This window comes from Homarus americanus, unplaced genomic scaffold (genome assembly GCF_018991925.1).
Source record: "Homarus americanus isolate GMGI-L3 unplaced genomic scaffold, GMGI_Hamer_2.0 scaffold74, whole genome shotgun sequence".
Classification (NCBI taxonomy): domain Eukaryota; kingdom Metazoa; phylum Arthropoda; class Malacostraca; order Decapoda; family Nephropidae; genus Homarus; species Homarus americanus.
This window is the reverse complement of record NW_024716951.1, coordinates 2,413,698-2,436,312: the sequence shown is the minus strand read 5'-3', so window position 1 is coordinate 2,436,312 and position 22,615 is coordinate 2,413,698. Positions and strand designations below refer to the sequence as shown.

Genomic DNA, 22,615 nt, shown 5'->3' with positions numbered 1-22,615 from the left:
CCGTAAAATTCTTGTTTAATGAGGTCGCCTGCCTGAGTCCCTTCCATGGCTCCCAAACTTTCATCCTTCTCTCTCTACTCTGATGGGAAGGGGTGATGGGAAGGGGTAGAGGGATGGTGTGGTTGGAAGGGATGGTGGGAAGGGAGGATGGGAAGGGGTGATGGGAAGGGGTAGAGGGATGGTGTGGTTGGAAGGGATGGTGGGAAGGGAGGATGGGGAAGGGGTGATGGGAAGGGGTAGAGGGATGGTGTGGTTGGAAGGGATGGTGAGGAGGAGGATGGGAAGGGGTGATGGGAAGGTAGGGATGGTGTGGTTGGAAGGGATGGTGGGAAGGGAGGATGGGAAGGGATAATGGGAGGTTGAGAGACAGACAAACAGACAGACAGAGACAGAAGAAGGCCTGTGAGAGAGAGGCATAGAAAGAGAGAGAGAGAGAGAGAGAGAGAGAGAGAGAGAGTCTTTAAGTTGATATTACACCAATGGAGATTTTTCTTGTAACCTCTCTCTTTCTCTCTCTCTTTTTTTCTCTCTCCATATATATATATTGTCCTCTATGTCCCCTCTCTCTCACTCCCCTCCACCCTCCACCCTCTCCCTCTACCCCCCTTCCTCCCCCACCTCACTCCCCTCCACCCTCTCCGGCTCCCTCTACCTCCCTTCCTCCCCCACCTCACTCCCACCCACCATTGTCTCACGTAGAAAACAACAAAAGAAACAAAGAAACAGAGGCTGATGAAAAGCGCCATTGTTTTTGATGACGTATTCACACATACTTTTTTTCTTTTAGTTCCACATCTTTTCTCACAACTTTTGTCATAGAAAACGAAAAACTTGACACATTTAGTACAGAAAACGGGAGAGCAGGTTTGTGTGTGTATGTGTTTTGGTGCGTGTAAGTGATTGTATGCGTGTGTATGAGTGTATGTATGTATGTATGTATGTATGTATGTGAAACTATGGGCAAGTTCCTTTACACCATTTGCCTCTGTCTACCCAGCAGTAATTGAGAACCTGGATGTTAATCGATTTGCGGATCGTATTCTGGGTTAATGGTTAGCCAGTGCAGTTGACGAATTGTCCGGTCTTCTCGGACTGTTTCTTGACACTGGGACATGCAGCTCGTTAACGTAGGCTGTTGTGTTGGCGACAGCTTCTACACCTTAAACAAATTCATGCCTTGGTGGCCCTTGGTCCTGCCATCCTCGATTTCGAGGGGCTTCCATTATTATTATTATTATTATTATTATTATTATTATTATTATTATTATTATTATTATTATTATTATTATTATTATTATTATTATTATTATTATTATTATTATTATTATTATTATTATTATTATTATTATTATTATTATTATTATTATTATTATGTATGTATGTATGTATGTGTATATGTGTACGTAAATTCAACACTGTTTCTTTTTGTTTGCAGGTGAGTAAGGCGGAACCGTGGTAAGATGATGGTGAGTTATATATGCGGGTATCTTGATGAATATACTCTCTCTCTCCTTCCTGGGCCTCAGAGCAGGTGTGTTTACATCCGAGTGCATGAGTCCGGCTTCACGACATAGCCAATCCGGATTACGTCTCACACTACACGAACAACCTCTCTGCTGATATACACAACACCGCAAATACTCCCCTACTGTTCCCTAAATATATAATACCATTTCACATAAACTGACACGGACGTACATTACAAACACACAAAACAAACAATACCAACAACAATAAGAACATGTATAAACAAACTGTACAGAATACGTGTAAACAAGTGAAAATGTCTGCTTTTGTACACAAAATACACACACACACACACACACACACACACACACACACACACACACACTTACAAACTAAACGAACAAACCGTACACACAAAACAAATTAAATTCTTGTACTCGGCCTCACCAAAAATATACACATGCCAAAGTTTTACTTTTTTGCTAAATGACCCTTAATTTGGCTAGGAAAAAGTCCACAAACTTTGTACATACGTGGGAGTGCTCCTCCGACCGTGGGAATTTTTGCCAGAACGTGAGATTTTTTCTCAGACCGTGGGATTTTTTCTCAGACCGTGGGATTTTTTCTCAGACCGTGGGATATTTTTTTACTTTGGAAACGCTGAATGAAGTGCACTCTGGCTAGCCCTCAAGTGCTTTATTTGAACTGTGCCGACTTGAGCGCTCGATTTTGTACTCAAAGTCACTACTCAAGTGCTCCCCTAACCTTATCCCACCTGAGGGGTTGATTTATCGATCTGAACAACTACTCCTCTCCAAGTTACCGATTTCCTCCCACTGGCAATTTATTCGTAATTAAGTAACTGCTTAAGCGCTTACTGAATCTAATTATAAGTAATGTATTGATAATCACTTTGACTTACCATTACTGCTCAAGCACTCACTGTGTTTACTTGAGCGCTTGTTCTTCACCCCTATATACGACTTCCTTCACTCTTCCATCCTGCCACCATCTCTCCTACACCCTGCCACCATCCATCCTGCACCCTGCCACCATCCATACTTCCACCATCCTGCCACCATCCATACTGCCACCATCCTGCCACCATCCATACCTCCACCATCCTGCCACCATTCATACTGCCACCATCACCTGCCACCATCATACTGCCACCATCCACCCACCACCATCTGCACCATCCATACCTCCACCATCCTGCCACCATCCATACTGCCACCACATCCTGCCTGTCCATACCTCCTGTCCTGCCTACATCCATACTGCCACCATCCATACTGCCACCATCCATCCTGCACCTGCCACCATCCATACTTCCCACCATCCTGCACCATCCATACCTCCCACCATCCTGCCACCATCCATACTACCACCATCCTGCCACCATCCCATGCCACCATCCATCCCTGCACCCTGCCACCATCCATACTTCCCACCATCCTGCCTACCATCCATACTGCCACCATCCTGCCACCATCCATACCTCCACCATCCTGCCACCACATCCATACTGCCCACCATCCTGCCACCATCCATACTCACCGGCTCTCCTTCGATTTTATAGTGGCGGTAAATCTGTCATAAGGAGCCGGTCGCCGCAGGAGAAGCGGGTGAACCGTTCTTATAAATATTGTTTGTGTGTGTGTGTTTGTGTGTGTGTGTGTGTGTATGTGTGTGTGTGTGTGTGTATGTGTGTGTGTGTGAATGCTTTGTCAGATTTGTCTGATTGGTTTGCTATGTGTGACATCACGAGTTTTGACATGAACTCTCTTCATCTTATTGCCTGAATGTTTTTCACGTCAAGGAAAACTTTTTCTTTTGATTGGCTCTCTGGAAATGACTCAAGAGCTGAAGCTGTACATCTTCTCCCAAATTGGCCCATAAATTAAAAATTTGCCAATGAGTAACCTAATAAAAACTTTCAATCTTTATTGCTAAAAATAATCCAACTTTCTCATATCTTCGATGCAACTTATACAACAAACTAAAAAAAACACGTCATTTAGATAACAGACTCCTTATAAAGTGAAAGTTAAGGATTTATACTGCAAAGCTTACGGTAATATTCGTCGATAGTTCTCGTGCATCTGGCAAATACCTCAGGAGGGCTACTGACCTAAATGTTTCCTCGAGGCGATGACGATGTTGGTAATTGGAGGGATAAAAATATATCCCCCAAGTAGGTTTTTTTTTTTTTACGATCCGCTCTTGATTAAAAAAGTTCAGCCATTGATGTCCAGTGAAAGATAGTGCCAAAACTTCCCCTTAATGCCGTACTACACCCGTGATGAATGCTTTATTCTGATTGGCTTCGGTCTGCTGGAACGCGGATGTTGATTGGGTAGGTAAGTAACACGTACGTTCATTGGTTAATTATATCGAACGCGGGATTTGATTGGCTGGATGAGGAAAATGTAAGTCTTTGGTTAGTCAGATGTGTCGATTGTTGACATGATACTGTGAAGAAGAAGAAGAAGAAGAAAGAGAAGAAGCGCTCACCTAATCTTAAAGTAAAATGAACTCATTCACCCTGGCTCAACGTGACCCGAATTCCTGTGGACCTCCTGTGACCTCGTGAGTTCTCGTGACCTCTCGTTATTTCTTGTAACTTCTCTAAATTTCTCGTGATTCCTAGCTTTCTTTGCTCTCTCTCTCTCTCTCTCTCTCTCTCTCTCTCTCTCTCTCTCTCTCTCTCTCTCTCTCTCAGGCATTTAATTCAAGCTTTAACCAAAAACTTTTCATAATTACCAACTAGTCACTCCGTAAATAGAAATAATTAGTGTCATATGATTCCTATGTTTTATTTCCTTTCGTCCCCATCCACAACTGATCAAAGAGTTGGTCTACATTTCGTCCCATGAAGCAAATCCCACCGAGTAATTACAACCGGAAAAGTGTATGTATTTGGTCGCCGGGAATCAAAGTCAATTATATAAAAAATACTCCATGTTTTTATACGACAAATACATCAATAAAGTGTTAGTATATATGGAATATTGATGTGAGTTATATAAAGTAATTGCTATAGAAAAGTAAGAAAAACAATGATGAAAATAAAAACGAATATGTAATAAAATATCTAAAGGTATTACTTAAAAATGACCTCAATTATTCACGACTCAATAACAGTTTGATGTTACCAGAAGCCGCCATATATATTGTTATTTTTATAAGTAAAGTAGCACATGAACCAGTTATTTATATGAGGTGACTGTTGGAGCAAAAATTGAACTAAAAATGTATTGATATACGACATTTAAAAGCATGGTGGAGTGACGTACCTATACACGACATGACAACTGTGCCATTTGCCAAAAACTGCCGTAAGATTTAATTTAACAAGGACAAGAATATGAATGTTTTCTTTATAAGGGAGAACACTGGACGCAATTGTGAATATGAACCTTAAAAAGACGTTCATTAGTGCTGAACAAAACCATATTTTTATCCTGTACCTTGATGTTTACATACCAAGGCCGCCACAACACTAATTACAGAAGCAATAACACAAGAAATATCGCTCACAGGAGAGATAGTCTTATAATACCTCATTGTGGAGTTAATATTTTGTAAGAAGAGAAACGTAAATGAAATATAATGCCCATAAGAGAGATATAAGATAATAGTTCTACTTGAGGCCGCCATAACATTAAACACGAACATAAGACAACTATATTTACTTTGTTGACGTTAATAAGTGGTTATGTATAAGTAATTGTGGCAGTTTATTTCCCAGCCAGGGTGTTGGCAGCTGCCTCAGGTAACCAGCTGTTGCATGATTAATTAATTACTTGTATTCGTTTCATAGTTTGTTATTAAATGGTGGTGTGTGGTGACTCGAATATTGTTATTATTATTGTTGTTGATGTTTTTGCTTGTGTAAGTTTTATTGTTATTATTGTTGCTGTTACCACTGCCACACACAATCATCACACACACACGAAAAATTAAAACAGATCAGGTCAGGTCAGGTTAAGTCAAGTCACGAGTCAGTCTGAAGGAAACAAAAATAAAACTCCTTCAGGACGTCTTACTGAAGCCGTCAATAACACAACACCAACTACGACAAAACAGACCCAACCCACACGCTGCAGGGAGGGTGGAAGTCCTACGTATCCGGCACAGAAATTTGGATCTTACAGTTGTTGGAGGTTGTGGTGGTGAGAGGCGAGGGACGTGAGTTTAATCTTAGGTCTGTGGCTGTACACGTGTGTTGCTGATGCTGCCTCTTGGGGCTCCGAGCCGCCTCCTTAGTCATCACTGACTGAGGTACGACTGAGGAATATATATTGTTATTGAAGGTGTAAGATTTCTTCCTAACCTAACCTAACCTAACCTAGCTGACATAACTAAACCAAACCTAACCTAACCTAACCTAACCTAACCTAACCTAACCTAACCTAGCCTTCATAGTTATCGTTTACAATTTCTGAAGTGCAGAATTTATGATGCAAAGGCAAATTTGTCACTCAAGCTTACACACACACACACACACACACACACACACACACACACACACACACACACACACACACACACACACACACACACACACACACACACACACACACACACACACACACACACACACACACACACACACACACACACACACACACACACACACACACACACACAGGTAAAGGCTCTCTGCCTTTTAATTGTTCTTCACACCTTCAGGAGTACCTGGAAGAGGAGGGTACGGTAAGAAGGTAGAAAGGAGGGAGGAGGAAGCTGGGAGAGAGAATGGAGAAAGAAGCATGGAAGCAGAGGGAGGGAGGAAGAGGAGAAAGGAAAGAAGGGGGAGGAAAGAAGGAGGGAGAGGAGGGAAGGAAGGAGAAAGAGGTGATGGGAGGAAGGGAGAGATGTGAAAGTAGGGAGAGACAGTAGAAAGAGAGGGAGAGATAGTGAGGGAGGGGGATGAGATATTGATGGAGGGGAGAGAGATAAAGTGAGGGAGGAGAGGCCTACCTTGCTCCTCCTACCACCAAAGGTCAACTAAGGCCATTTCTACCTTGACAGGGAGACGTTAATGTCTCCCTTAAGTTGCTCCCTCAAGTTTATTATATATTATAATGGAGAGAGAGAGAGAGAGAGTACTGTCATAGTGTTTATTATGGTCGGCTTCCGGATATTAATAGTTCTTGTTGATAGATTGAAATTACCTGTGACCACCACCACCACTCACTACAACCACAAGTCACTATCACCACCACCAGTTACCACCACCACCACTCACTACAACCACAAGTCACTATCACCACCACCAGTTACCACCACCACCAGTCACTATCACCACCACCACCAGTCAATACCACCACCACCACCACCACCAGTCAGCAGCAGGTGAAGAGACGCACCAGGCTGGCTGACTTCCAATAAGGTCTTGTGTAAAAAACTGATGACTCTCTCTCTCTCTCTCTCTCTCTCTCTCTCTCTCTCTCTCTCTCTCTCTCTCTCTCTCTCTCTCTCTCTCTCTAGCTGTCCTCAGGTCATTCCTCGTGATGGACTCCTGTCATTCCGGGTTGTGTAACGGAGACATAATCCCTCTCCCACTAATGCAGGGTCGTGTAGCCCTCTATTGTGGGAGGCTCTGTTCCATGACACCCTCCCTCTTTTATCCTCCTCCCTCCACTTCCTCTTCTTTATGTCTCTTTCCCTCCTTCTACCTCACCCTCTCCTTCCACCCATTTCCCTCTTCCTCTCATCGCCTCTCTCTCTCCTCCCTCTCCCCTCTTCCCCTCACTAAATGACAGTAAAGACATACGTATCTCTCTAGGTATAGCGCTTCTTTTCCCCAAGCCCTCTTTGCCTTAATACCTCTCTCTCTCTCTCTCTCTCTCCTCTCTCTCTCCTCTCTCTCTCTCTCTCTCTCTCTCTCTCTCTCTCTCTCTCTCTCTCTCTCCTCGTCTGTGTCCGTCTGTGTCTGCCTGTCTATCCTGTTTTTATCTCAGCATCAATTTCCTCACTTTCCTGACAATTACATATACTGACACATACAATTCATAAAGTATACATATACACACCCCAAATATACATATACATATAAAGCTGTTTAGCACTATCTAGATAAAGAGTATCGGTAAATATTTAGACCCAGGAGTAGGGAAAGGTCGTTAAGGGGTGAGTTATGGCAGCGAGACGTCAGGTGGAGTCGACGCCAATGAGTGTGTGTAGGGAGTTAACTTTCTTAATGGCCCCAACGTGAAGTGGTGAGGGGTGAGGAGAAGTGAGGAGGGAGTGAGGAGGAGGAGGTGAGGAGATGAGGAGGGAGGAGGAGGTGTGGGTGTGAAGTAGTAAGGGAGGGAATGAATGAGAGAGAGAAAAACATAATAAAGAGAAGAAAGATAAGAAAAAGAGATAAAGAAATACAGAGAAAATACAGGATATATGATGTATAATTTACGAGATAAAGTAAATAATTATAAAATATAACGTCTGTCTGTCTGTCTGTCTGTCTGTCTGTCTGTCTGTCTGTCTGTCTGTCTGTCTGTCTGTCTGTCTGTCTGCCTGTCTGTCTGTCTGTGGTCCTCACGCCCCACACCGCCTCTATAATGTACTATGCAGACAATAAGTGGCCCCGGGTCGACAAGGGTGAGTTAGTGTGTGTTAAGTAATGGCTCGATCAACCTTAATGACACTATACGGGGGGTTGGCTGCCTAATGACCCGCAGGTGTAATGGACGGTGGAAGGGTTCAAAGAGATGATGATGGTATATATATCACTATCTCTCTTTCTCTCTCCTCTTGAACGTCAGCCTAAATCCACGGTGAAAATGGTGAAGGAAGTTGTGAATGTGTGTGTGTGTGAGAGAGAGAGAGACAGAGAGAGACAGACAGATAGACAGAGAAGAGACAGATAGACAGAGAGAGAGAGAGCGACAGACAGACAGAGACACAACTAAAACAGACACTATCATCGGTCTCAGTCCTTTGCTCGACAAGATTAGATTCAGTGTGATAGTTCTTCTGTATAGATTGAGTGGACGACGCTTCCTCCCTTCTTCTCTTCTTCCTCCTCCTTCTCGTCCTTGTCTTCCCCTCCTCCTGCACGACCTACCCGGCGCTCTTCCTCCTCCTCCTCCCCTTCTTCTTCACGACCTGTCCTCCTCCTCCTACAAGACGAGACGCTTAAGGCGACAACCTCTTCCACTATTGATGTTAATAACCTGGGCCAATTTTTACCTTTATTTTTGTTACGTTACGTTACGTTACGTTACGTTACGTTACGTTAATGATAATAGTAAAATAGCAAAAACGACTTCAAAAAATAAAAATAAAATACCTCAAAAATATTATATATTTTAGAGGATCACAACAAGAAGCCATCTTCCATGACGACTCAACCTTCCTTCACTTTACCAAATGAAAACCTCGGCCGTAGAGTGAGGCAGCTGAGTATGTCTGTCTCTCGGGGCCGTCACTGCTATCTCTCTCTCTGTCTCAATCAACGTCATGTCTCTTTCTTGTCTCTGTCTCTCGTTTTTTTTTTACTTTATGTGCGTCAGTTGCTCCTCTATGGGCTGGGTGTGTGTTTGAGAAAGTTACACGTCACTACCTCTGTGTCATGTAACCAAATATTTGATAGCTCGGAGATGAAGTCATGTAGCCTTTCACATTTTAGATCAGATAAGACGTCATATAGCCAATCATGTGTTAGCTTAAAGATGACGTCACGTAGCCCATCACGTATTAGCTGAGATGCGATGTCTTATAGCCATTCGTGTGTTAGCTCATAGATGACGTCACGTAGCCCATCACGTATTAGCTGAGATGTGATGTCTTATAGCCATTCGTGTGTTAGCTCATAGATGACGTCACGTAGCCCATCACGTATTAGCTGAGATGTGATGTCTTATAGCCATTCGTGTGTTAGCTCATAGATGACGTCACGTAGCCCATCACACGTTATTGTGTCAGGGTTATACAGATGATGTAAGAAACAGAGAAATAATGAAGAAGAAAGAGAAAGAGATAGAAAAACAAAGACAGAATGAAAGAAAATAAGAGAGATAAAGACAGAGAGGAAGAGAGAAGACTAGAGACAGTTCAGTTACACCACAATTCGTTATGTTATTCAAATTTTATACATGCATGAAATTTAAACTGTATTTTTATATAGCATTTTGTACAGTAATGGTCTCGTAGAATTTACATACTTTTAGTTGTTATGTCATTTATACGAATAACAGAGGTGAATTATATAAACGTTGGCAACTGTTTTTAGTTTTAAACGTGGTCGACCGTTACAATGTTCAAATTCATATGTAACGGTTTTAACGGTTGTTTTGCACTTGCTGTAACGACTCCTTGCGGTTTGTTGACATGTTGTTTTGGTTGAGAGAGAAGCAGACTGCCAGAGAAAGATTCTGAAAAAGCACAACTTAACGACTCAGCGACTAAATGACTCAGCGACTCAGTGACTCAACAACTGAAGCCAGTAATGTTATTGTGTTACGGTTACAGTCGGCAGATAGCACTGCAGGTGGTGATAATGGTGGTGGTAGATTGCTGTTGGTAGAAAGTGAAGGTCAACTGTGTCGCAGGAGAGATATTCTTCTTCTTGTTTATGTTGTTATTGTTATTGTTATTGTTATTGTAGTTGTAGTATCTCTTCGAGCAATCACTTCCGTCTTGTTGGAACTACGTGTGTGTGTGTGTGTGTGTGTGTGTGTGTCCGTGAAGGGAGGGAGGGAGGTTAAGGCTCGCTGGTCAGGCTGGTGATGATGATGATGATGATGATGATGCTGATGATGATGATGATGATGATGATGATGGCGGAGACGTCGGATAAAAGCAAGAGTCTATCTTAGGGAGCAATTTTACAGTAAGTTCACACACACACACACACACACACACACACACACACACACACACACACACTGGAGGGATTATTAAAGATGTTGAAGGGACATGGAGGGCCGTGGAAGACTGGATGGACTGTGGAGGGAACCCATCGCTTACTGGAGGAAGTTGAGAGCAAATAGTGAGGAAGAGGATACTAATGTCCCGGGGCCGTGTGACGTTGAGAGAGAGAGAGACAGAGAGAGAGAGATTTACAAGTAACAGTAAGTATTCTAAACACTGGGTTTTACCCGTAGGAGACTTCAATATACTTGTTGCAAACTTCAGTCCAGCAGCTGCAGACTTGATTACATCCTGTTGCAGGTCTCAGTCACCCTTGATTTACTTACAAGTTTGAGAAGAAATTTCATGAGTGGACAGAAGAGAACGAAGAGGAGGGAGGAAGGAGGAGGAGAAAGGGGAGAAGCTGTAAGAAGAAAGAGAGGGAGAGAGAGAGAGGGGAAGGGAGGAAAAAGACTTCCCTAGGTTCCTGCTTCAGTCTAGCCGCCCTCACTCCCTCCCTTTAGATAATATTAATAAGGCTGGTCAAAAGATCTTATCATAATAACTCACTCGGAATAAAAGTCCATTTTGACAACAATGACAAATGTGTGTGTGTGTGTGTGTGTGTGTTTGTAAAAGTATGGCAAATAATAATAATAAAAACAATATTAACCGGGCTCCATATTCTTTGTTTACAGTCATGACGTCACGAAGGACAATGATGACGTCAGCTATGATGCCACTCCTTCTCTTGTTCCTGGTACTTGAGCCTCAGCCTAACGCGGCCGACCAGTACAACACCAACGAGGTAGATGGTGAGTAAATCTTCATTATTTATCTCTCTGTATTCCCCTTTTTCTTTATTTGATTTAAATTGTTTATTTATTTTGTGTATGAAGGTAAGTTGACGAATAGTTTTAAGTAATTTATTTTAAGTTGAAGGTGATCTTCCACGATGGTACGAAGAGACAGACACACACACGCACACACACACACACACACACACACACACACACACACACACACACACACACACACACACACACACACACACACACACACACACACACACACACACACACACACACACACACACACACACATGTATATTCACTGCCAGACAGACATACAAACACTTAAATGCAGTCAGATACAGACAACTTGTTGACACAGAACACAGCGCAGCCTCCACCCTGCTACTGTAAAGGTTACCAGTGTAGACAGGCCTCGGGAGAACATCCGCCTGGCGTTGTATGCAAAGTGTCACATGCAGAATTGATAGGGATTGAGAAAAAATCTCGCCTTACGTAACAAATTATCTACCTGTGTCGCTATTGATCGTTAGTGCTGGCATTACACTCAGAGTAATAAAACCTTACTACTTTATACATAAGCCAGTCACACGTTAGCCAGGCGTAGCTTTCATAAACATGTCACTGAGAGAGATGATTTCCTGTGCCGACGTTGTTGATATGTTGCAAGGCCAAATTACCTCCGGTTATTAATATTACGTGACGCTGTAAGAGGGATGGTGTGACGTCATTGTTTACTTGTTACGTAACTGGACGCTTCATAACAAACAATAACTTGCTGTTAGGGTAATTAACAAACAGCTTGTGAAGTGGAGTGTGTGTGTGTGTGTGTCTGTGTGTGGGGTACCGATAGAGAGTGTGCGTGAGTGTGTGTGTGTGTGTGGGGGGGGGTGGAGTGTGTGTGTCAGGGTGTGGGGTGCAAAGTATGTGTGTGGGGCGTGTGTGTGGGGCAGAGGAGCGTGTGTGTGGGGAGCAGAGGAGCGTCTGTGTGGGGGGGGGTAGGGGTGGAATGTGTGTGTAAGTGTGTTTGGGAAAAGAGTTTGTGTGTGAGTGAGTGAGGTGGAATGCGTGTCAGGGGACGGGGGGGGGGGCGATACAAACCTAAACACATACACACTTGAAAGATGGAAAAACTTGCTTAAAACATCAAATTTTTTAATGACGTCGAAAAAATATATACACACCTGATCTCCTCTCTCTCCTCTCTCTCTCTCTCTCTCTCTCTCTCTCTCTCTCTCTCTCTCTCTCTCTCTCTCTCTCTCTCTCTCTCTCTCTCTCTCTCTCTCTCTGTCTGTCCCTCTGTCTGTCGATCTGTCTGCCTGTCTGTCTGCGTGTGTGTCTGTCTGTCTGTCTATCTATCTATCTATCTATCTATCTATCTATCTATCTATCTATCTATCTATCTATCTATCTATCTATCTATCTATCTATCTATCTATCTATCTATCTATCTATCCATCTAAATATCTATCTATCTGACAAACACACACAGGTTGCAGCAGTAACATAGTGTAGAATAATACCGCCATAAATATTCCATCTGAGGAAGACGCCTATGTTTCTCAGGGGAGGAAGTGGAGGAGGGGGAGGAGGAGGAGAGAGGAGGAGGAGGAAAGATAGTCGAGAAGGAAGAAGGAGAAGAAGAAGAAGAAGAAGAGGGTTGTAGATAATATATTCAGTTTTCAGTCTCCTTATATTACTGGTTGATGAAAGGATACAGCCATGTCGCATTTCCAGACCCGTGCTTGGAATAATCTGAGGAAAGAGAGAGAGAGGGAGAGCGAGAGAGAGAGAGAGAGCGAGAGAGAGAGAGAGAGAGAGAGAGAGAGAGAGAGAGAGAGAGAGAGCCATGAAAGGGGTTGGCTCATAGGTCATTAACGTCACTTATAACGAACCAGGTGGAGAACCAAGGATCTGCTAACTAATGAATGATTTACATATAAATTGTCCAGCTCTCTCACAAAACTGCGACAATTCATATTCTAAAATTGGATTATATGAGTTACCCCCTTAAAAAGTTACGTTTTCTCTTATACCCAGTTTGATTAAATATTTGCCATTTTTTATTTGTTCATATTATTATTATTATTTTATCAAATCAATATAGATTTTTCTTTGTATATTGGTATTTCTGTCTCTCCTGCGGGATTTAATTCTTTTTGGTTAAGGTAATATGCCTTTGAAGTAAGACTTTTTTTTAGCTGTGTGTGTGTGTGTGTGTGTGTGTGCGTGTGTGTGTTTGTGTGTGTGTGTGTGTGTGTGTCAGTTGTACATAGATGCGCTCAACCTTACAAAGTTATGTACAGAGGAGAGAGAGAAAGGGAGAGAGAGTGAAAGAGAATAATGTTGATGAATAACAAAGGAAAGACGATACACAGAAGAGGATGAAGTGAGAAGGGGGAGACAGGGAGGGAGGGAGGCAGGGAGGCAACGAAGCAGGGAGGGAGGGTGGCAGGGTAAAGAAATAGAGGGAGGGAGGGAGGGAGAGAAATATGGAGTAAAAAAGGGAGCGAAAGGAGGCTGTCATCCACATCGGGTAACTGTCAGTATCAGATGAAGAAGGTCTATCATATACCCTTTATACGTTCCAACCAGCCTTCAGTTCTAAACACACACACACACACACACACACACACACACACAGGGCCTCCTCCGTATTCCCAACACAACTCTGAAAAAAGTCGTCAGGTGTAATTAATCTTCAGTTGAGTTCTTTTTTCGCGTTACGTATAAGTGAACTGCCACCCCCCAAAAAAAAACAATCCCCCAGAGTAATTAGGAAACCTGTGTAGGTGAGAGTATTTGGAGAACACAGGAAAATGAGGAGGAAATGAGGGAGAGAGAGAGAGAGAGAGATGATGAACTTAGATATTATTATTATTATTATTATTATTATTATTATTATTATTATTATTATTATCATTATTATTATTATTATTATTATTATTATTATCATTATTATTTTTATTATTATTATTATTATTTTTATTTTTATTATTATTATTATTATTATTATTATTATTATTATTATTATTATTATTATTATTATTATTATTATTATTATTATTATTATTAGCAATAGTAAGTGAAACGTGGGTTGCTATCACCGTAGAGTTTAACGCGTCCTTCCTCGGAGCTACTGAAACAAACTTCTTCTTTATCACCAAAATAACTTTGTATAACTTTACTCTGTATTGACAAGCAAAATCCTTCTGTATGTGTGTGTGTGAGTGCATGTGTGTGTTTTTGTATGCATGTGTGCATACTTGAGTGTTTGTGTGCGTATCTCTATATCTTTACAGTTATATTAATGTTGGGATTATTACACACATACAGTACACATTTATACACATCTATACCAAAGAAAATATAAAGTATATCCGTACGTGTCCACCTTCATTTGGTCCATCAAGGTGTAATGAATATGACGGGATGAATATATTGCCCTTGGTTAATGAGGTAGTTAGTATGCGGGTCGTTACCGGTGAAGGCTGTTGTTCATTCCTGCTTCCTCATTGGTTCCTTGAATATTTATTACCTGTGTTTTTAGGCCTTCAGGTAAGGTTGTGTTTTACCTGTTTATTTAGAAGGTTGGCCAAACAAGGAAAGCATTAGCAGAAGGAAGGATAAGAGAGGAGAAGAAGGAGGGAGGAAGGAAGGTCCACACGCCATTATCGAGAGGCCATAAAATTTGTCTCCTGGCCACCAAGGAGGCCATATATCGTCCCTCTGGGCTCCAACATAGCTCAAAATTTCTCCCAGAGGTATGGAAGGCCACAAATATTTCGTTATGGCCATCAATATTTCCAGAATTTCTACATGGCCAGATAAAAGGTTACAAATCATCCTTTTTTGCCACAGAAGAAGCCACAGTTGTCTCCTATAACCTCCACTATGGCCACAGTTGTCTTCTAATAATACAAGAAGCCACAAAGGTCTCCTCTCGTATCTAAGGTGGCCTGACATTTCGCCTCTGCCCACCCTGAGTGCCACATGGAGGCCACACGGAGGCCAAAAGGAGGTCATACGTCAACCTGGCGTCGACTAAGTACCTATTAATTCTTCCATAGACGGACAACAAGACCTGGAAGTAATTGAAGTGTTGTGGTGGTGGTGGTGGTGGTGGTATTCACACACACACACACACACACACACACACAGTCGGTATAACACTGTGATGACTCTATACAACTGTGGTGGAGAAGGTGTGTGACAAGTATGTAAATGTGCGTAACGGGTGTGTAATTGTGTTACGGTAGACCAGGTGTGTAAGACGGAGTGGAAGGTGTCATGGTATTATGAAAGCTCTCTCTCTCTCTGGTAACGCATCTAATAATAATAATAATAATAATAATAATAATAATAATAGTAATAATAGTAATAATTACAATAATAATAATAATAATAATAATAATAATAATAATTATAATAATAATAATAATAATAATAATAGTAATAATAATAATAATAATAATAATAATAATAATAATAATAATAATAATAATAATAAATATGTTCAATGAATTTTTTTTGTGTAGCCAATTAGCTGTGTTGGTAATATCCCGCCTGATTGATCTTTGTGATGATGAGAGAGAGAGAGAGATATTATACGACAGGTGCTCCGTATATACCACCTGGCAGACCCTCCCTCACATCTACTACTACAACTACACTGTTAAATCCTCTGAGGTGAATTGAATTGAATTGAATTGAAACAGTTTATTTAGCCAGAAAAACACAGATACAGAGTGGATAAAAATAGCAATATTAACATGGCTGAGCCAGTTGAGAACCTGAGCTCTCTTTTAGGCACCTGATATATACTATACATTTATGTCAAGGAATTATTTTGTAACATTTATTATCATTCGGAATAGTACAATAGCATGGTGGTAATAAGAACATCTCATAATGTTACCACGGTTATCACTTCAATATTTATATACTGTATGTCGACTGCGTTTGTCTGTCTGTCTTATGAGGTAGGTAGATAGGTAGGTAGGCGTCTTCACCATAATGGGGGTTGAGCTAGTCACTGAGCCTACAACACTTTACTCGGTATAACGTGTGAGAAGGACGAGGTGAAGTGTAAAAATATTGTCCAGGTCTCGGGTCCTGTTTCAGTGCCTCGGGTAATGATGGTGGTTGAATTTCGCTTCGTTAGTGTACAGTAGGTTGGTGGTAGGTGGTGGTAGATGGTGGTATGTGGTGGCAGGTGGTGGTAGAGAGGAAAAAAAAGCATAACTCACCCTGACATCCATGAAAAAATAATAAAACAGACAATGAAAACAAACAAACAAACAAACACTTGTTTACCTGCGCGAGTCAAACTGAAAAGAACAACAACAATAAAATGAACCAATATCAGACAGGGCTGAACAAATACACGTCTCTGATTGGTCAGCGAGATTTTATATACACAAGAAGATCTGCTCGTTAATTGGCTGACGTTGGGCTGTGTGGTGGTGTCAGGTCTAAAACTAGTTAATTGGTTTAATCACATCGTTAGTAATGGTTTTCTCTCTGTCTGGTAACACTGCATTAGGGTGTAGTGTTGAGTCTGTTGTGGTAACACTGTAGAAGGTACAGGAGGGGATTGGGATTAGTAGGGGCCTTTTGTTGTGTTGTGGTGGTACTACTGCAAGAGAACTGTTTTTTGGGAGGTGGTAAGACTGAATTATCTCTGTTTATGTGTGTCTCTCTGTCTGTCTATTACCTATATTATCTTAGAATGCAACAACAGAAAGCAACAGAACAGTCCACCACAAGCACTGAGAGATAGGAGAGAGAGAGAGCTCAACCAATTACATTTCCCTTAGATCACATATGAATCTTTTGATTGGTCGTTGAAAGATCAAAGTGCTCTTTGATTGGTCACCTGGTAAGGGATCTCGATTGGTGATCATTTTAAGCGGGGTTTTTAGGTCAGTGATTGACGGGTCAGGTCATCTATCTGTGACGGTCAATTGATTCACTTTATATAACTGTAGTACACATGAACGTATAATTATGAACACATGAGGGCATAATAATGTACACATTGTGACGTTACGTTACGTTACGTTACGTTACGTTGAGTCCCGGGAGTAGAAACCAGCAATTAGAAACTACCGTAACAACAACAACAAACCTAGCTAGACCATGTTGGCATGGAACGTGAGAAGCCGGCTGAAACGTCAGAGGTGACGTTTCATGGCGCCACTGGAAAAATGATGCCTGATTCGTTGTAGATTCCCGCCAAAAAGTGATGTGGTGACCATAATACACTGGACAGAGAAGAAGCAGGTTTGACGTGGCTGAGGAAGGTGGAAACGGTGGAAGGAGTTCAACACATAGGAACGACCTTAACTTGAGTATACATTATATTGTTGGGAGTGTGTGAGTCAAGGAAAGTGGAGGAATAGGATATTATATTTTCTGTGTATAGGATGTAATATTGTTTGTAGGATATACTATTGTGTGTAGGATATACTATTGTGTGTAGGATATACTATTGTGTGTAGTATATACTATTGTGTGTAGGATATACTATTGTGTGTAGGATATACTATTGTGTGTAGGATATACTATTGTGTGTAGGATATACTATTGTGTGTAGGATATACTATTGTGTGTAGGATATACTATTGTGTGTAGGTTATACTATTGTGTGTAGGATATACTATTGTGTGTAGGATATACTATTGTGTGTAGGATATACTATTGTGTGTAGGATATACTATTGTGTGTAGGATATACTATTGTGTGTAGGATATACTATTGTGTGTAGGATATACTATTGTGTGTAGGATATACTATTGTGTGTAGGATATACTATTGTGTGTAGGATATACTATTGTGTGTAGGATATATTATTGTGTACTAGGCTTGAAATTTGGTAACATTATATTGGCAAAAGAACGGTGACGTTATCTAATCTTCTTTGTATTGGTTGGTTGGTGTAGTGTACCCCAACCCTCGTTATTGTTTGCTCACTTGTCAATGTAATTATGATTAACGTAACTTGTTTGTCTGCCGAGTTGTGAATATTCCCAAATCGGTTAATACTTGTAAACTTGACTTTTGATTCGTTTGTTGATACTTGTCAGATGCTTTATTTCTTTTATTAAATGAATTTGTATTTTAATTTATTCTTAGTGTATTGCTTATTCCTTTCATTCATTAATTTCAATGGCGACCTTGTTATAGTTTTACTGTTACCGGAGTGGTGAACTATGGTTTGAAACAATCTAAGACCCCCAGTCCGTAGCAACATGAACGTATAATAATGTATACGTGAACACATATCATACGTACACTTGAAAGGATGACTACCATACACCTTAAAGTATACACAAAACCGTACACACACAAACAAAAAATGTACACATGAACGTAAAATTTCCAACATCACCAACTACATGACCTTTGAAGAAATCATTATTATTTTTCATATTTTTGTTGCGGTTCACAACTATCTTAATTCCGGTTACCCGCTATGAAATCCCGGGTGCTGTGGGTCCGGTAGCGGTTCTAATTTCCGGATAACTGAGGTAATATCCCTCACACAACCGGCCTTCCTCACCCAACTCGGCTAGCTAAGATAAAAAAAAATTGCCATTAAACGACTTTTGATCTTATCGACTTGTGGGATAAGGGCGAGAACTTACACCTCTGTGGTATATAACCTTCATGGCGCTAATTTTCACGTTTCATCGCTTCTGTAAGATGGTGGTGCAGGTAGTGGTTAATGGATGGTTATTACAGCTGGGCAAATTGTAGTTGTTGAATGGTGGTGATTCTGTTAAAGAGATACGATGCTTGCTGTTATTGTTGTTGTTATTGTGGTGGTGGTGGTGGTACGGTGATAGTTGTTAGTTTTGTCGTAATTGTGTATTGTTGTTGTTGTATAATGTATAAATCCAGAGGGAAAGAGAGAGTACGTGAGACAGACAGACAGACAGATTGAGAGACATACAGATAGAAAAACAGATAGACAAAGACACAGACAAGCATTTACACACACACACACACACATACACACACACACGTACACACACACACACACACACAAATCCCAACATATATTTTCAAACAACAAGTCCTTAACTATTATAGAAAACGAGAATATCACCGCCCTCCTCCCACCCCAAACTACACTAGTCTCTTTTATTTACCCTTCCATTCACTAACTTGTACGTAAATAAATACCTGTAATCCTGATGTCAACAAAGAAGACACGGAGATCAAATTGAACCCTTTACTAACCTCTTCCATTGTTGCAAGAGACTTTATCATCTGATGCTTCTTGATGATGATGAAAAGAAAAATCTGTTGCAAGAGATGATTAAATATGTTCCATGTGATATCTGTGTTTCCCGTTTTCTGTGTACTTTTGTGTTTTGTGTTGCTGTGGCTATGGTTTTTTGTTGGTGTTGTTGTTTGTGTTGCTATTTTTACTTTCATTATTAGTAGTGGTAGTATTAGTAGTAGTAGTAGTAGTAGTATCTAGAATTTTTTTTTTTTTTTTTTGGAGAATTGTTTTGTATTTTCGAGAGTTTTTTCTCTTTTCGAGGATTTTGTTGTATTTTGTATATTTGTCTTATACTTTTTCATGTGTTTCTTGTATTTTCTGAAGTCTCAAATTTATTCATGGTGTGTGTCACTTACGGTCGATTATGTATTTAAATGAAGCACTTCACACACCATTAGCGCCAGCATGACCCCTGTTGGCTGTTACTGGCTGTTAACTCTCTCTCTATTGGCTGTTACTGGTTGTTAACTCCCTCCCTGTTGGCTGTTACTGGCTGTTAGCTCTCTCCCTATTGGCTGTTACTGGTTGTTAACTCCCTCCCTGTTGGCTGTTACTGGCTGTTAACTCTCTCCCTATTGGCTGTTACTGGTTGTTAACTCCCTCCCTGTTGGCTGTTACTGGCTGTTCACTCCCTCTCTGTTGGCTGTTACAGGCTGGTAACTCACTCCCTGTTGGCTGTTACTGGCTGCTTACTCCCTCCCTCTTGTCTGTTACTGGCTGCTAACTCCCGCCCTGTTGGCTGTTAGGAACATCTTGTCACTGACCGCCCCCCCCCCCCTTTCTTTCTCTCTCGCGTTAATCGTCATAAGCACTAAAAGGAAAGAGAGGAAGATCAATATTAGAAATAATAACACAATATAAACGACAATAGAGGGCTTGAGAGGAGGATCTTAAACACTAATAAAAGTCTTGGTCCTTAGTATATAACAATAATAGACATAAATATAAAACAGATAATATCGAATCCTTTGAAACAATTTGTGTGTGACCAAGAGTAAAAGAATAATAATGGAAACACCAAAAAAACAAAAAGAACATGGAATTCTTCTGGACAATAAATGCCCAAACCTTAACAGAGATTCCAATCATCAGTAAAACAATAAGTTTCAAAAGATCAACAGATGCTTAAATCAAAAGTAATGAGGTGATGGATCCTATAAAAACATAAGTGTCAGAAAAACAACAGAGGCCTGGGTGAGGATCTCGACCCTCGATTATCCGTCTCAAGTGCGCCACTGTAAACACCGTGTCCTTTTTGTTCTGTTATTGTAGAGTTTGTGAAGCGTCCTTTGTGGATTTAGTGGTGACGAGGAGGTGAGAAAGATGCGTTCATGTCGTCTTTTGTGGCTAGGAGGGACGGGAGAAGGGGGAGGGGGTCGTTTTTGCGGGATATCTGGGCGGGAAGAAGAACGTGTTTAGAGAAAGTGTTTGTGTTGACTCTTGTGACGATGGGGTCACTTTGGACCCGTCTGATTGCGAAGAAGAGCTGTGGAAGAATAGCTTTTGTGGCATCTTGTGGCAAAGGAGATCATTTAACAAGAAAAACGGGAAGAAGTGGCAAGGAATGAACACACAAGTTATCTGCGAGTTGTTGTTGATTTTTTTACACTAGTTCGAATAAGCTTGTTGTTGAAGTGATCAATACGTTGGTCGTACGGGCTGGTTATGATCAGACGAGGAATCTCAGGTGGCAGCAGGTGGCGGTGTGATAGTCAGTGTGGAGAAACTTAATCCCAAAATGGCAGGTGTGTGCGTGTGTGTAAAGTGTTCCGTCCATCTATAGCGAGTGAGTTCTTCTTTGTCCTTCCGTCACTTAACCGTCACTTACTATCACACAAGCGTCACTCAACTGTCACTCAACCGTCACTGAAACCCTCACTCAGCCGTCACACAGCCATCACTCCCGTCAGTTTACCTTCATGCAACCGTCACTCTACCATCACTCGAGCGTCACTCCCTACCGTCACTTCCGTCACATTCCTGAAGCAAGGAAAAGATTCCAATTAGGTGAGTTTCTAAGCTTTTGAAATTCTTGGCCGAGGGTGAGGTGTATGGCAGGGAGAGGCAGGGAGTGAGGGAGAGTGAGGGAGAGAGGAGGAGCAAGGGCGAGATGCAGAGTGGGGGGAGAGCTGTTTGGAAGGGAGAGGCACGGCGTGAGGGAGAGTGAACGAAAGGTAGAGAGTTTAAGGGAGTGTGGGCGAGGGGTAGGGATTTAAGGGAGAGGCAGGGCGAGGTAGTAAAAGGTAGAGAGAGAGAGAGAGAGAGAGAGCAACTTTCTCTCCCTTTCATCACCTCTCTCTCTCTTTCTCTCTCTCTCTATCTCTTTCCTTCTCACCTTTACTCCATAACTTTCTCTTCTTCCATCTTCCTCTTTTTCACCACTCTTCTTTTTCTCGTTCCTCACCGCCCTCCTCTCCCTCCTCCTCCACCTTCACCTCCACCTCCTCATCTCCACCATCCCCTCTCATTTTCTTCTTATTCACCAGCACCATTTTCCCTCCCTCCCTCCCTCCTCCTTCTCCTCCTCCTCCTCCTCACCTCCTCTCTTTCTACAGTTCCACCCTCTCTCCCTCCCCACCTCCTCAGTATGTATCCTAGGATGAACAATACACTCTGGTATACATGACATGAAAGCCATTGACATCCTGGAGGAAGAAATATAAATTTTCCCCAGGATGAACAAATGCTTACGGATATATAATAGAAAGCCGTGAAGTAGTTCCTCGTGTTTTTCCTCAGGAACAACAAATGTCAAGGAAAAAAGCCCTTGCTTTTCCCCAGGAGGAACAAATGCTCAAACATAAATAAGACGCAGTGGACATCCTGGAGGAAAAATCTATACTATTTTTCCACAGGATGAAAAAAAATGACTTAGGATACGTAAGGCGCCGGAGACATCCTGGAGAAAAAAAATGGAAACGGCCATCAGTGTTGCCATGTAAAGCTCCTTAAGTTATTTTCCATATTTTTAATGGGAGATTATTATTATTTTTTTACTTCAGGACTTTAGCGCACTACCTGACACCTGATAGAGAGAGAGAGACGGAGAGAGAAGGGGAAAGGAAGGAAAATATAATGATACACCCCACATTATTTTCTACCCTTAACCCCCCCTCCTCCCACTTCCTCTTCCTTTTCCTTTCCAACACTCTCCTTACCTCCCTCCGTCAATCACAAG

At 41.5% G+C, this 22,615-nt stretch overlaps 1 protein-coding gene across 4 annotated transcripts in view; it reads left to right on the top strand.

The window, feature by feature from the left end:
- LOC121858610 (uncharacterized protein CG3556-like) overlaps positions 1-22,615 on the top strand; it is a 90,325-nt gene that overhangs the window by 47,271 nt on the left and 20,439 nt on the right. For 3 of the 4 annotated variants that reach the window (XM_042355124.1, XM_042355127.1, XM_042355125.1), the window contains one exon: positions 11,031-11,147. In XM_042355124.1, coding sequence (XP_042211058.1) covers positions 11,033-11,147 — 115 coding nt within the window. In that variant the 5' untranslated portion in view covers positions 11,031-11,032. Of the gene's footprint in view, positions 1-1,435; positions 1,467-11,030; positions 11,148-22,615 lie in introns of all 4 variants that reach the window. The other variant, XM_042355126.1, reaches the window with a different exon arrangement.